This window comes from Syngnathus typhle, linkage group LG18, assembly GCF_033458585.1.
Source record: "Syngnathus typhle isolate RoL2023-S1 ecotype Sweden linkage group LG18, RoL_Styp_1.0, whole genome shotgun sequence".
In the NCBI taxonomy this organism is placed as follows: domain Eukaryota; kingdom Metazoa; phylum Chordata; class Actinopteri; order Syngnathiformes; family Syngnathidae; genus Syngnathus; species Syngnathus typhle.
In genome coordinates, this window is record NC_083755.1 from 8,641,580 (window position 1) to 8,654,214 (window position 12,635).

Sequence of the window (12,635 nt, forward strand, 5' to 3'; positions counted from 1 at the left end):
TGACAATCATATTTTCCTTTTTTAATACAAGCATTATAATATTTCATATTTCGGTAGTACATCGTTCAAGTTTTATAGATCCATTTGGTTCACAGAAGAATCACATCAACTGAACAAGCTTCCCTAGTTGCATTAAAAAGAAAACCATTGGAAAAAAACAACAGCTTAAATAATGATACAGTACAAAAATATAAGTGGGTTTGTCACAAACGTTTATGCAGACAGTACAGCGGCACAGTATTTTTTATTTTTTTTCATTCCACTGGTTAAAAAAAAAAAAAGTAACATAAAAATGCCTCACTTTGTTGTGAACTGGTGTTTAGTTGCAGTCGAGACAGCTCATTAGAAAAATGATACATTCGCTTGTTTTCTCCCACCCTGGCTGAAGGCACTTGCGGTCAGATTCGGAGATTCTCCTTTTTCTTCTTTAGCGTGCTACTTTCCTGACATACAGGCCACGGCCGACCCCTGAGTGACCCGATGTCGTTATTAGCAACAGTCTCCGATGGCGCTCAAAAGTCTTAATTGATGAAGAGCTGCAGCTCTACAACACCAGTCCTGCATCTTTTGCCATTCCGTAGAAGATTCCACGCTGCGATAGGAGATTGGAAGGCGTATCAAACTCTGCAATCTCTCCCTTGTCCAACACCAGCACTCTGCAAGGACACCAAGTACGGGAGATCATCCTGCTGAATTTTCTTCAACTCCGACATTTCTCACCTTGTATAATCCATAATCGTGTTGAGCCTGTGTGCAATCGTAAAGACGGTGGAGTCTTCAAACTGAGTTCTGATAGTAGACTGGATAAGATCATCCGTCTCCAAGTCAACAGCAGCAGTGGCTTCATCCAGTACGAGGATCCGTGTTTTCCTCAGAAGAGCTCGAGCTAAACACACCAGCTGCCTCTGGCCCACGCTGAGAAAACACATTCAGTCCTTCTATTGGCTAATCATGGCGGTCAGTTCCTTACCTGAGGTTCTCTCCTCCCTCTGAGCACTCCATCTCCAGCTTTGCTGGCTGGTTGCTCACAAACTTGCGCAAATGGGAATGTTCCAGAACATTCCACACCTCGTCATCGCTGTACTTCTCGAAAGGGTCGAGGTTCATCCTCAGTGTTCCAGAGAATAAGACTGGCTCCTGGGACAAAAAATGAGTCAGCCATCCATTGCGCAGTCATCCAACTGATGTTTTTGCGTACCTGTGGAATGATTGTAAGCTTGGACCTCAAGTCATGCAGGCCTATCTGGGATATTTTAATATCGTCAATGGAGATCTCGCCTTCAGCTGCTTCCAGCAAACGGAAGAGGCAGAGCGTCATTGACGACTTGCCAGCTCCCGTTCGACCTACAATACCAACCTGGAGAAAATATCATCAGTAAAGGCGCTCTTCACCTTCTTCCCATTCCCTTACCTTCTCGCCTCCTTTCACACTTAACGTCAAGTTTTTCAGAACCAGATCCAGTCCCTCTCGGTATCGGACACTGTAGTTGTGGAAGTCCACGTTCCCCTGCATGGGCCAATCAGGATTCGGTTTCTTCTCCTCGATTTCCCAGGGCGCCTTTTGCATGGGAATATAAAAGGAGCCAATGAAGAACCTTTTTTAAATGTCACATTCTTTCTTCTGACAAGCTTCCTGATGTCATTACGAAACCAAAACATCCTCGTTAATGTCATTTGCCATTTCTGGATTTCATTTTGTTGTCGTTGCTGCGAGTCGGTAGGAGGACAAGAATTTAGGGATGACATTCCTACTTTTTAACAGCGAAAGCTTTTATCGGGAAAGAAGCAAGATCCATTTGAAATTTCTTCTAAGCGTCTTAAAAAGTCCTCCATGCTGTACCTCTGTCTCGGTCTCCGAGTATTCCTTCACTCGTTCTACGGCCACAATGTTGTTCTCTAAATCAGAAGTCATTCGCACCATCCAGTTAAGAGACATGGTCACCTGGCAACACAAGAAAACACATCCGTTCAACTTACTGAGAAGAATGTATGCGAGCTAGTTAAGTCTAGTTAAGGAAAAAAAAATGTAGCTTACCTGTAAAGCATAAGACACTGAAAGGCCCACCAGGCCAGGGCTAAGATCATTCTTTCCAGTCACAGCAAATAGAGCAGCAAACAACACGATGCAGTTCCCGATGAATTCGATGCGTACGCCCAGCCACCTGCGTGAAATATAAAAAAACGATTTATTTTTGTCCTTGCACTTTTTGTAAACCGCTGGAAACGAGGCGTACCTATTGGACACTATACCGGGGTAGTAACTCTTTTGGTTCTCATCCACTTTCATATCACTCATGCAAACAAAAGCGGAGTGTCTGCCAAAGGCTCGGATAACGCTGGCGCCGGTGACGGTCTCGGAGAAATGGGAATAAATGGGCGAGCGGCTGACCGACTCCAGACGCTTCAGCTGCCGAGATGTGGCCACATAAAATCTCTAGAGGGAAACAAACGTGAAGTTACAAGTAATTTCTAACCCACTATGAAAATACACGTACATACTTCAACAATCATACACGATATTGCTGACAAATCACCTGCAACGAGTGTCGGATATTACAAAAAAATAATTGGTATGAGAGTTCCGTCAACAACATGCAAAGTCTCTCTAAAGCTTAGTTCATATTTTTAGTCTGTACTGCATGTACCGTAAATTCTGGACTATAACCCGCACCTGACTATAAGCCGCAGGGTTCAAAATTTTGGAAAAAAGTCGCAGCTTATAGTCCGGAATTTACGGTAAATATCAGGCTTGAGCTGCAGGTGGTTTGTTATTTTTTTTTTTCTTCTAACAATGACAAGAGGGAAGTGGCACCCTAATTGAAACGTGCTCTTCGTGTTAGTACTGTTATTATTCTTGATGAGTCGGTCATTTGGTTAGGATTGACATCCACAAAACACATCTATAGGGGACAGCGAGAAAAATGCCATGCAGGGAAGAAAATATCATAACAGTCCCAAAGATGATCGAGAATGTTAGTGCTAAATTAAAGGACGGCAAATAATTACAACTACCCACAGTCTTCTTCAAAATCTAGCTTGACCGAAAAAAAATAGAACGTTTTTCCCAGTAATAATATCATTCAATCGGATCCAATAGCCCAGCATCATTTAAAAGCTGCTCCAATGGCAGGAATAATCTTTCCGAGGCACATGATTTAATGAGACTACTTTTGATGCCTGCTTGATGGAGACTTAATGACAAATAAGCTAAAACCAACTAACAGGATCAGAGAAGGAACATCCTCTTTCGAGATGTAGGTCAAAGTGTCAATTGAAAGATTCTTCGAAAAGCTTTAGTTTCATGCCGTGATCTATGGAGGAGGCAGTCTGGGGGACTCCACAAATATCATTCATGGTTGGCTGTGCACCGATTTACACAGAAGCTCAGTGACATGTAGTATCAGCACTTAGGTGTCTCGACTAGGACGCTCGCTACGGTCGACAGCACATATAGTCATCACCATCAGACATGCATGTAACAGACTTGTTGACTATTTACCTGAACCCAGCAATAGAACACTGTTAACGGGGCTATGACTAGGAGGAACATAGGGGTGAGGGCAGAGCATATGAGCAGCACAGTCAGTGTGTACCAGAAAGTGCGCATCCATATGTCAATTTGATGTGGGATCTGAGAGTCTATGGCCTCCATGTCTTTGCTGAAGCGGTTTAATAAGCGCCCCACCGGGTTGCTCTCAAAGAAGGCCTGAGGAGCTCGCAGAACCCCCTGGAGCAGGTTGCGGTGCATGAGCTTGGCTGCCAGTATCATACTGTAGGTCTGGGACAACAGCGAGTTAACCAATAACAGCACACCTGCGAGAAGGGGGGAAGCAGGGGAAGGGGGGGGGGAGCGTTAATGCATCGCCACTTGGAAATTAAATCAGACGTAAAAGCCTGTGGCTGGAATGCACCTATTGTTTTGCAAAAATCATTTTGCTTTTTCTAAAGAAAACTATTATGAAAAAAAAAAAAAACTGTAGTGACGCGGCTGGAAATAATGAAATTCTGTCGTTCCATAATCCCTCAAAGACTTTAAAAGTACAACTCCGCCACTACAGGGAGCCATAGTTCTGCAGCTGATCTCTTTCTGTGTTTAAGAGTCTTGGAGAAGAATGTGGGCGTGACAGGAAAGCAGAATGCTGAAAAGTAGCAATGGTCAGCATGGATAAAGCTGGAGGAGGAAAAAAAAAAAGGCTAGAGTGTTACGACAACTGCAAACGGCATGCATCGTTTTCCGGAATACCTGGACGAAGATGTATACGAAAGCCAGGGGTGCTATGACGACGGCAAATATAGGCGTGCTGGAAATGATAACAATCATGGTGGAGAGAGAAACAAAAAAAGTGAAGAGGAACATGAGCACGGTGGAAGGCAGGCTCTCATCGATAACGAAGATGTCTTTGGAGAAACGGTTGAGGATGCGTCCTATGGGAGTGGTGTCATAAAAAGACTGCACGGTTTGAAGTTTGTTGGCCAGCAGGTTATGGTGCAGCTTCCTCGCTGCCCCAATATTTCCCATGGCTAATGTAAAGGAAGAGATCATGACCAGGACACCTGAGATTGATTTCAGAAAAAAAAAAAAAAAAGGGGTCGTTGTCAATTGGAAAATCGCATGCCTGTCGTGCAAAAGGTGAAAGGTCAAGATTTAGACCAGGGCCCGACCGATAAGGATTTTTGGAGGTTTTAGTAAAAATACAAAATGGGTGTCAATTATATGCAGAATTGTGTGTTTTTGTTACCAATAGTTGAATGTGTGTTTACTTATTCATTCCTTTTAAAACTTGCAATACTCACCAATGACTTCCACACATTCTATTATATACTATATTGAAGGACACATTGTATAGATCGATGTGCAATAAATACTGATTTGCTTGTGTCCAATTGTTGTAAATTGATTAAAATGTAAAATCCTACGAATCAGTCGGGCCCTCCGTTCGACAAATGTATGCAGAACATTCACAGCTCTCTACAAACAATGATGAATTCACAAAAACAAGATTGAACATGCATTTTCTCCAGTAGTTTGTGATGGCACCACAGAAAAGGAGACCAGGAAAAAATGTGTTGATGTTGCTTAAAACTGGTTTTCAAACTGGGGTCAGTGAACCCACCGTGGACCATAGTTTGAGAATCAAGACGGGAAAATAATTAGCATAAATCATTTTTCAAATTGCATAGCTATATTTAAAGATCCGCGTGCCAACCAATCAAACAAAGCCATTGCACGTCATGGAAAATAAAAGTCAACCATATATACGGTGAAGTTTCTTACCTTGTGTAATGCCTAGCGCTGCATAAACCCCCACCCTCATATTCACATTGTCCTCCGTGTGATTTTTCAAGGCATCATTGGTCCACTCGCTGAGCCAAATATTTGCTCCGATTGCAGCTGCACTCTGGCAGCCGTATAAAATGCAGATCAGCACCGACAGCAGCAGTCCCACTGCCTTAGCGTATTCCAGGTAGACCTTAAGTTTCACCTGAACAACGCAAGTGACCATGGGATGACTGAAATTTCTCCGTGTCAAATGTTTCGGCTAACTAACCCTGCCTGTTTCTGTCGTCTCTGCCTGGATGAGTTTCTCCATTCCTTGCGGCTGCTTCTTTTCTTGTGGCTCCGGGTGCTTCCTCTGACTGCAGCCGTGTCTCCTCACCGAGCGAGATTTCGGGGTCTCGCCGTCTGCTGAGATGATGCTGATTTGCCTTCGGTGAAAAGAAACGATGACGGAAGGGTGCGCAGGACCAAACTTCATCGTCAAACGGTTAGGTCATACCTTATGAATTTTCTTTTTGCTTCATTGATTCCTGGTTCAGTATCCACCATGTCTATGTGGTTGCTAAGGGTATCTTCAGGGAACAAATCCTCATCATGGATCATTTCTTCTGCAAAAACATGACGCGTGATCATTGCAAGCCATATCAGCTTTGCCAATTTGATCTCTTCAATTCTACCTGGGGCCTCATCCTCGATCATGTCCTCCAGAGCGTAGTTCCTGAGAAACTCAGCAAATGCTCCATTCTGCTTGAGCAGCTCCTGATGTGAGCCCATCTCGGACACTCTTCCGTCCACCATCACCACTATATTGTCCACCTGGGGCAGGTAACTAATGCCATGTGTCACCAAAATACGCGTCTGGGGTCAAATCACAAGGAGAAGAATCATAGCAAACGGGGAGCTTCCGTACCACTTCTGGGGAGAACAAACCTTGCCCTTGAGTGCTCCTTCTGGACCTATGAGGTTGTCAAATATATGCTTGGACACATGGGCGTCCACAGCGGACAGCGGGTCATCCAGCAGGTAGACATCTGCATCACTATAAAGAGCTCGGGCAAGGCTGACTCTCTGTCTCTGGCCTCCCGAGAGATTAATGCCCTGCGATATCAACGGGGAATATTTTTTTTAGATCCCCTTGGCCATAAAACTGTTTCTCAGTTAAGCCCAAAAGGAAATACCTTCTCTCCTATTTCCGTCATGTCTCCTCCAGGCAAGACTTCCAGGTCAGGGGTTAAAGCGCAGGCCTCCAGAACGCAGCCGTACTTCTGTTCATTGTACGCCTTCCCGAACAAGATGTTATCACGCAGCGTGGCGTTTTGGATCCAGGCCTGCTGAGGAACGTACGCCACTGATCCCTGAAACGAGTGATCCGTCCGTTTGTTGTGTAGCCTATACTATAAGATGAAGTGAGAATACTAAAGGCATACCCGAATAGAAACATCTCCTTCAAGTTTCTCCATTTCACCCAGCAGGGCGGAAATGAGCGAGGACTTCCCACAGCCGACATGGCCCACCACGGCCAGCAGGGAGCCTTGGGGCACCAACACGTTAATGCTGAAAGAACACCGTCAATAAGTCACACCGCTAACTCTGGAAGCATGACAAGAAAATCAAACGCTCGATGTGACATACTCGCGGAGAACCGGAGAATCTTCTTTAGCCCAGGTGAATTTTCCATTGACGACACTGACTGAAAAATCTGTGAAGCAAAAAAAAAAAAATCTATTGACCAATTTCGAGCGGTGACGAAGACATGAATAATCACGGGGTGAAAGTTGAAAACGGGAAATAGTGACTTTACACAAAGGCAGGGGAAATTGCCATCTTACGCAATCCATTGTTGAACAACAATGACAATGCATTCTTAGGCATGAGTCATCTTTTTAGCTCAAGTCAACACTTTTTGCTCTTGCCTGATGCTGCGTTCTTTCTGTCCACTGAATTTGGATCCAGCTCATCGTGACTCAAGAAATTCTGGATTCGCTTCAGTGACACGCTTGTCTGGAATCCAGAATAAACACAAGTGTAAAGTGAAAGCCATCATTTTGTTGTTGGAATAAGTACCGTAAATTCCGGACTATAAGCCGCACCAGCTAAAATTGGGGGATATTTTATTTTTTTTCTTATATAAGCCGCACCGGACTATAAGCCGCACGTGCACACGCGTTTTTTTTTTACGAAGAAAGACCGTTCACAGAAAGCCTTTTTAAAGTTTTAATAACATACTTTAACATGTCTTTCTAAACATTGCCTGTGACGATGGGTATAGAGCCCTTTGACGCAGGTCACCTAGCGTGCATTCCTACTAAAGCTCATAATAGTCACAAGCAACACAGCCAGAATAAGCAGCAGCCATAGTAGTGTTTCAAAATAGTATTTTTGTTGTTTTTTTCTTCAAGATACCGCAGTGTATAAAAGTGATCAAGTCATCACGAAAAAAAATCCTTATATAAGCAGCACCTGACTATAAGTCGCAGGGTTCAAAATTTTTGAAAAAAGGCGCGGCTTATAGTCCGGAATTTACGGTAGAATGATGCAAAAGTGCTGTCTCTGTCCGAAGGCCCGCCCACCTGTACAAGGCTGCTTATGACTTGGGGAAGCATGTTGAGAGGGAAACGCAGGATATTAAAGAGAGAGAGTGACACAAAGGCCTTCTCGGCATCCAGGATGTTGTTCTTATCCACCGTCACGTAAACGGCAAATGTCGTCAGTGCAACCTGAGGACACGTCAACAAATCAGAAATAACACTTTGCTGTAGACGTAAACCAATAAACACCTGGATCATTTCAACGGGATCCACAAGCAATTCGAACCATTGCCGCCCCGTTTTCTATATTGCTCGGCTTCAATGTTTTTTTTTTAATTTTGCATATTTTGCATCTTTCTAGAACGCGAAAGGCAAAATTTGAATTTGGCACCGCACCATTTGCTTACTACATCTCTCCTGAGCGGCACTGTGTAAATATTAACTTATTTAAAACAGAATTCGGCTGATATCACTGTTTGTTGATACAAATGATCTGTTTGGAGGTTCCTTTGTCAGAAAGGTCATTTCAAACAGATGTTACCTGATTGAAGAAAACGAAATACAAGCCTGATGAGTATTTTTTTTTTTTTTCCAAATTCAACTCTTTATACTTCAGGCTTTTACTTAGTTAATGGTTACGTCAGAAAGGCTGCGAATGAGCGACTAACCAACAGACTGTAACTGTGATTATTATCTCGGGTTAGATGAAATCCCAAAAGCAAGGCATACCAAAAATGGTGCACTGGTCCAAGCCATGGTGGACAATGCTCCCAAGTAGGCCGCCTTCTTAAGCACATTGAGCTCTTTTTGCCGGATGGCCAGCACCTTTTCCTTGAAAGAATTCTCCCAGGCGTACAGCTTTAGTACTTTGATGCCATTAAGGATCTCATTCATGAGTTTAATACGACTATCTTTATGCTGCATTTGCTCCACCTGAATGAATGCAAAAGAAATAGCATCACAAAATGACTACCGTAATTTTCGGACTATAAGTCGCACCAGCCGTAAAATGCCCAAAAAAGTGAAAAAAAACATATGTATATAAGTCGCCCCCCCCCACCCAAACTATGAAAAAAAAACCGCGATTTATAGTCCGAAAATTACGGTACATTGATGTACAGATGGTTATCATAAACAAAATATGAAGTCAGTTTGCGCTAAGAAAACCACAAGGCTACAATTACATGACAAAATGTTTTTGAAGAAGCGCCCGTCAATACCTGGTAGGCACGGCTCTTCATAGCTATAACAGCATTAAATGGGATTAGCAGGATCATAACGGCAACTCCGGCCAGAACGGAGGGGCCCAGATTCTGCAAGCAAAAATAATCATAATCAAAAAAAGGGGGTTGCTAGGCGTAAAGGAATTTTTTTCTTTGGCAAAAATAAATAAGATAGAAAACCAACCTGCCAGAGGAAATATAGCGCCAGCATGATTTGAAGAGGAGCAGACCACAGCATGTTGAGGAAAGTGGTGAGGTCCACGAACCTCTGAGCATCCACAGACATCAGGTTCACCACCTCTCCCACCGTAGATGAGCGTTTGGCGGCGTTAGTTATGACCAACGACTGCACGCAAACAACCACAAATCAACACAATGCTACAAATGGAAGAGACATACATACCTTTCTGTAGATGGCGCCGATGAGCGCTGTGCGCACATGCATGCCGGTGATAAAGCAATATTGAAAGTGCTGGTGCAGGATGAGAGTTTGCAAAAAAGCTGTGAAGAACATAAGGAAGGCCAGCGAGTAGCCCCACCAGTCAGGGACACCTTTTTGCTTAATGAAGGAGATCAACATTCTGGAACAAAGAAATCCAATTTAGCTGCAAAGTCAAATGTGCGAGGCTTTACTGCGGTCGTCGTTATTTTCCCTTCACCTCAGTAGCTGGGGGTTCACAAACGTAATGACATCCTGCAGAAGCTTGTAAGCTGAACCGATTAGGAAGTAGGGTCCGAAAGCTCTGACGAGCGAACGTAAAAACGATGGCCGACGGGGTACGGATTTCGGATTGGATAGCAGGACTTCAACTTCTTCTGGGCTAGTTCCATTTTCGCCTCCTGTGTGGTTGTTGGCCGATGGTGGCGGCTTGGAGTAGACAACGTCATTGGATAGATTCTGTTTACTGGAAAGACATTTCAGTAATGGTAAAAATGCGACCTGAAAATAAGTAAGGTGTCACGATTAATCGGATCCAATATTTGGTGAATAAGGAAAGTACCTCTTGCTTTTGGCTTGCTCCTTTTCCCATTCTTTGAGGAGTTTTGGTACCATTGCCTTTGAGCTGTCACGCTGGTTGAGAGACCAGAGGTCCTTGGCCTCGAGTGGCATTTTGAATCCTTTCACGGCCAGACTGAGAAAAGCAAAGCAATATCGAACTGCGAAATATTTCTCGAGCAAATGTTCTAGCAAGTTCACCGTTGCATTTTTTCTTCCATTTGAAAAGGACATTACAATGCATTTGACTTGCCCTAATGCTTAATTGTATTTCCTGGAACTTACTAATCACCATTTCTGTACTCCAGGCTCCGATTTCATTGGAAATTGGATTAATATAATGTCTAATATGAAAGGGAGACTGACGTACAGGAAACAACAAAGAATAAGGAACAAGTCAGATCCCAACTAAATCAAATAAATCTGGTCTATAAATGTCCTGTGCCTTTTTTTTGTATTATGCAAATAAAATCCCAGCTAGCAACATGCATGCAGGTATGTTGCATTAAAAAATAGCAACCAACCTTGTGAACCACCAAAATGTTATGGTTGATAGAAACCCAGCTGTGGACTCAGGGCAGACATTCTGGGCAGAACAAAAAAAGAAGAGTGGAATAAGTACGAGCATTATATTTGATATCTTTAATTCAAGTCTAGGTTCTGGCATGGCCACTCGTTGAGTGGTCCTCAAGATACTCCTTTGCTATCTTGGCCGTGTGATGATGGATCAGTAGCAATCCATGAGACTTTTCCAGGCTGTGAGCGTTTCATTCAGGAACTTGAATGTCTTATTCAAGCATGCTGAAACATGCAGAGCATAGGTGACGTGATGACTCACTGGGTCTGTGACAACGTTGGAAAAGAGCGGTGGTTTCTCGTTGAAGCAGCACAGGATCAGCTCCAAGACCACCAAGCCGAAATAGAAGTAGAACGTGGTGAAGCGTAACGTGTCGGTGACTTCAACCTGCGTAGAAGACACAAGCAAGCGCACGTAAGAATGACTCAAGTGCCTTTGTGAGATAGGCCCTCAACTTTTTCAACAATGCTTCATTAAGACCCAGTCATGACTCTAAATATTTGAATGACACAAATGATCTCAGGTACTCTTCATCCAAACTAACACAATCAATGGGGTGATGAACTAGATCATTAACATTCTTCTCCTAACAAGCAACAGACCAGAACATGAATCAGCCACATTCCGGAAGCGAGCACGATTTGTCATGTAAGCTTTGTCAAAAATTAACTTGAAACCTTGCATTCATTGATTCATAGCTTCTTTGATGAAATATTACCGGTTATTCATACTTTGACTTGATCTAATGATTACCATATTTTCCGGACTATAAGTCGCACCAGCTATAAAATGCCTAATATAGAAGGAAAAGAATTTACTGGAAAATATGGTAAATTGATTTTTTTATTCCTCCCATATATTCATAAGAAGTCAGTTCACATCAGGAAATATGGGAAAAAGTTGATCGTTATTCCCCAAAGCAAAAGCTAATGTTTGCAAATGTCATTTATTTGGATCAAACAATCAATTTGCTTTTATTGATTATTGAGTACCCACTTGTATATGCGTCTTTTGACTGCATACCCGCCCGAGGGAGGATTATTTGCAGTAAATTGCAGCTTTGGGAAGTGCAATAAGTACTCTAGAAATAACAAGCCTAGTATTCCCTCTCGGCTTAGCTGTGGCCTGGGTTGACCCGTGTAAAAGGTCCACTAAGCCCCAAAACAAGGCCGAGAAACAGTTTGTGTTGTGATATTGTCCAACTCCAGGAATTTTACCGGGTCCAATTCAACCCCATAACACGTTTTTTTTTAAGGGCACTAAAAATAGAGCTTTTAAATATCATGTATTATTATTATCATTGTGATTATTATTCATTTTTTTATGATATTATCTTGGGATAAATGACTGGATGATCTTATTTGTGTCAGTAAATAATAATTGACACAAGTTTCTTTGACCAAAACATGTATTAAGGGGTACATTGAATAGAAATAAAAAATACCTTCGGGACGTGGCCAAATTTAGAATCAACCTACTCAGCAGCATGTTTGTATTTTGTACGTGTGGAGATGTTTTCCATTTTAATGTTGCACAAATGAATCTTGACATCCATTCTCTTCTCTTGTCTTGATTTGAGGTGAAAGGCCTATTCTCACCTGGCTGGATGCCAGTAGGATCTTGGAGCGGAAAGGCACAATGGCACACAGCACAGACAGGAACCAGAAGATGAAGAGGATCCCTGAGGACTGAACCCCACGTAACCTCTCAAATTGGATCAAAAACGTGGCCAGCAGCTGAAAGCAGAAGAATATCAAGCAAAATGGGGGAGGGAGAAAGAGAGAGAGAGACACTGACTAAGATTAGCTGAGACAACATTTGAGGGCATGTGAGGTAAGGCACCGTCTGACTGCTCCCGTCCACTTACACGCTGGCTGCGTTAGATGAGCTACTCATTCTTTTTCTTTTTTTTTTTTACGACCTACGAGTACAGCCAAGTTCATCCAGGGTAAAGCTCCTGATTAACACCATACCTTAAAACCCTTCTTAGAGAAAATATATAAAAAAAGAAATAATCCACAAATAGTGGGGT

At 42.9% G+C, this 12,635-nt stretch overlaps 1 protein-coding gene across 8 annotated transcripts in view; it reads right to left on the minus strand.

The window, feature by feature from the left end:
* abcc3 (ATP-binding cassette, sub-family C (CFTR/MRP), member 3) overlaps nt 1–12,635 on the minus strand; it is a 17,136-nt gene continuing 4,501 nt past the window's right edge. The window contains exons 4-31 of one of the 8 annotated variants that reach the window (XM_061304493.1): nt 12,202–12,339; nt 10,865–10,990; nt 10,551–10,612; nt 10,031–10,162; nt 9,689–9,934; nt 9,433–9,610; nt 9,214–9,375; nt 9,027–9,119; nt 8,536–8,739; nt 7,849–7,995; nt 7,192–7,279; nt 6,911–6,977; nt 6,706–6,832; nt 6,457–6,633; nt 6,209–6,376; nt 5,956–6,136; nt 5,778–5,886; nt 5,550–5,706; nt 5,276–5,483; nt 3,500–3,813; nt 2,235–2,434; nt 2,036–2,162; nt 1,841–1,942; nt 1,412–1,558; nt 1,199–1,357; nt 971–1,137; nt 721–915; nt 1–656 (exon numbers count right to left, since the gene is read on the minus strand). In XM_061304493.1, the coding sequence (XP_061160477.1) occupies nt 545–656; nt 721–915; nt 971–1,137; nt 1,199–1,357; nt 1,412–1,558; nt 1,841–1,942; nt 2,036–2,162; nt 2,235–2,434; nt 3,500–3,813; nt 5,276–5,483; nt 5,550–5,706; nt 5,778–5,886; nt 5,956–6,136; nt 6,209–6,376; nt 6,457–6,633; nt 6,706–6,832; nt 6,911–6,977; nt 7,192–7,279; nt 7,849–7,995; nt 8,536–8,739; nt 9,027–9,119; nt 9,214–9,375; nt 9,433–9,610; nt 9,689–9,934; nt 10,031–10,162; nt 10,551–10,612; nt 10,865–10,990; nt 12,202–12,339 (4,293 nt within the window). In that variant the 3' untranslated portion in view covers nt 1–544. The other 7 variants (XM_061304486.1, XM_061304485.1, XM_061304488.1 and 4 more) reach the window with 7 other exon arrangements.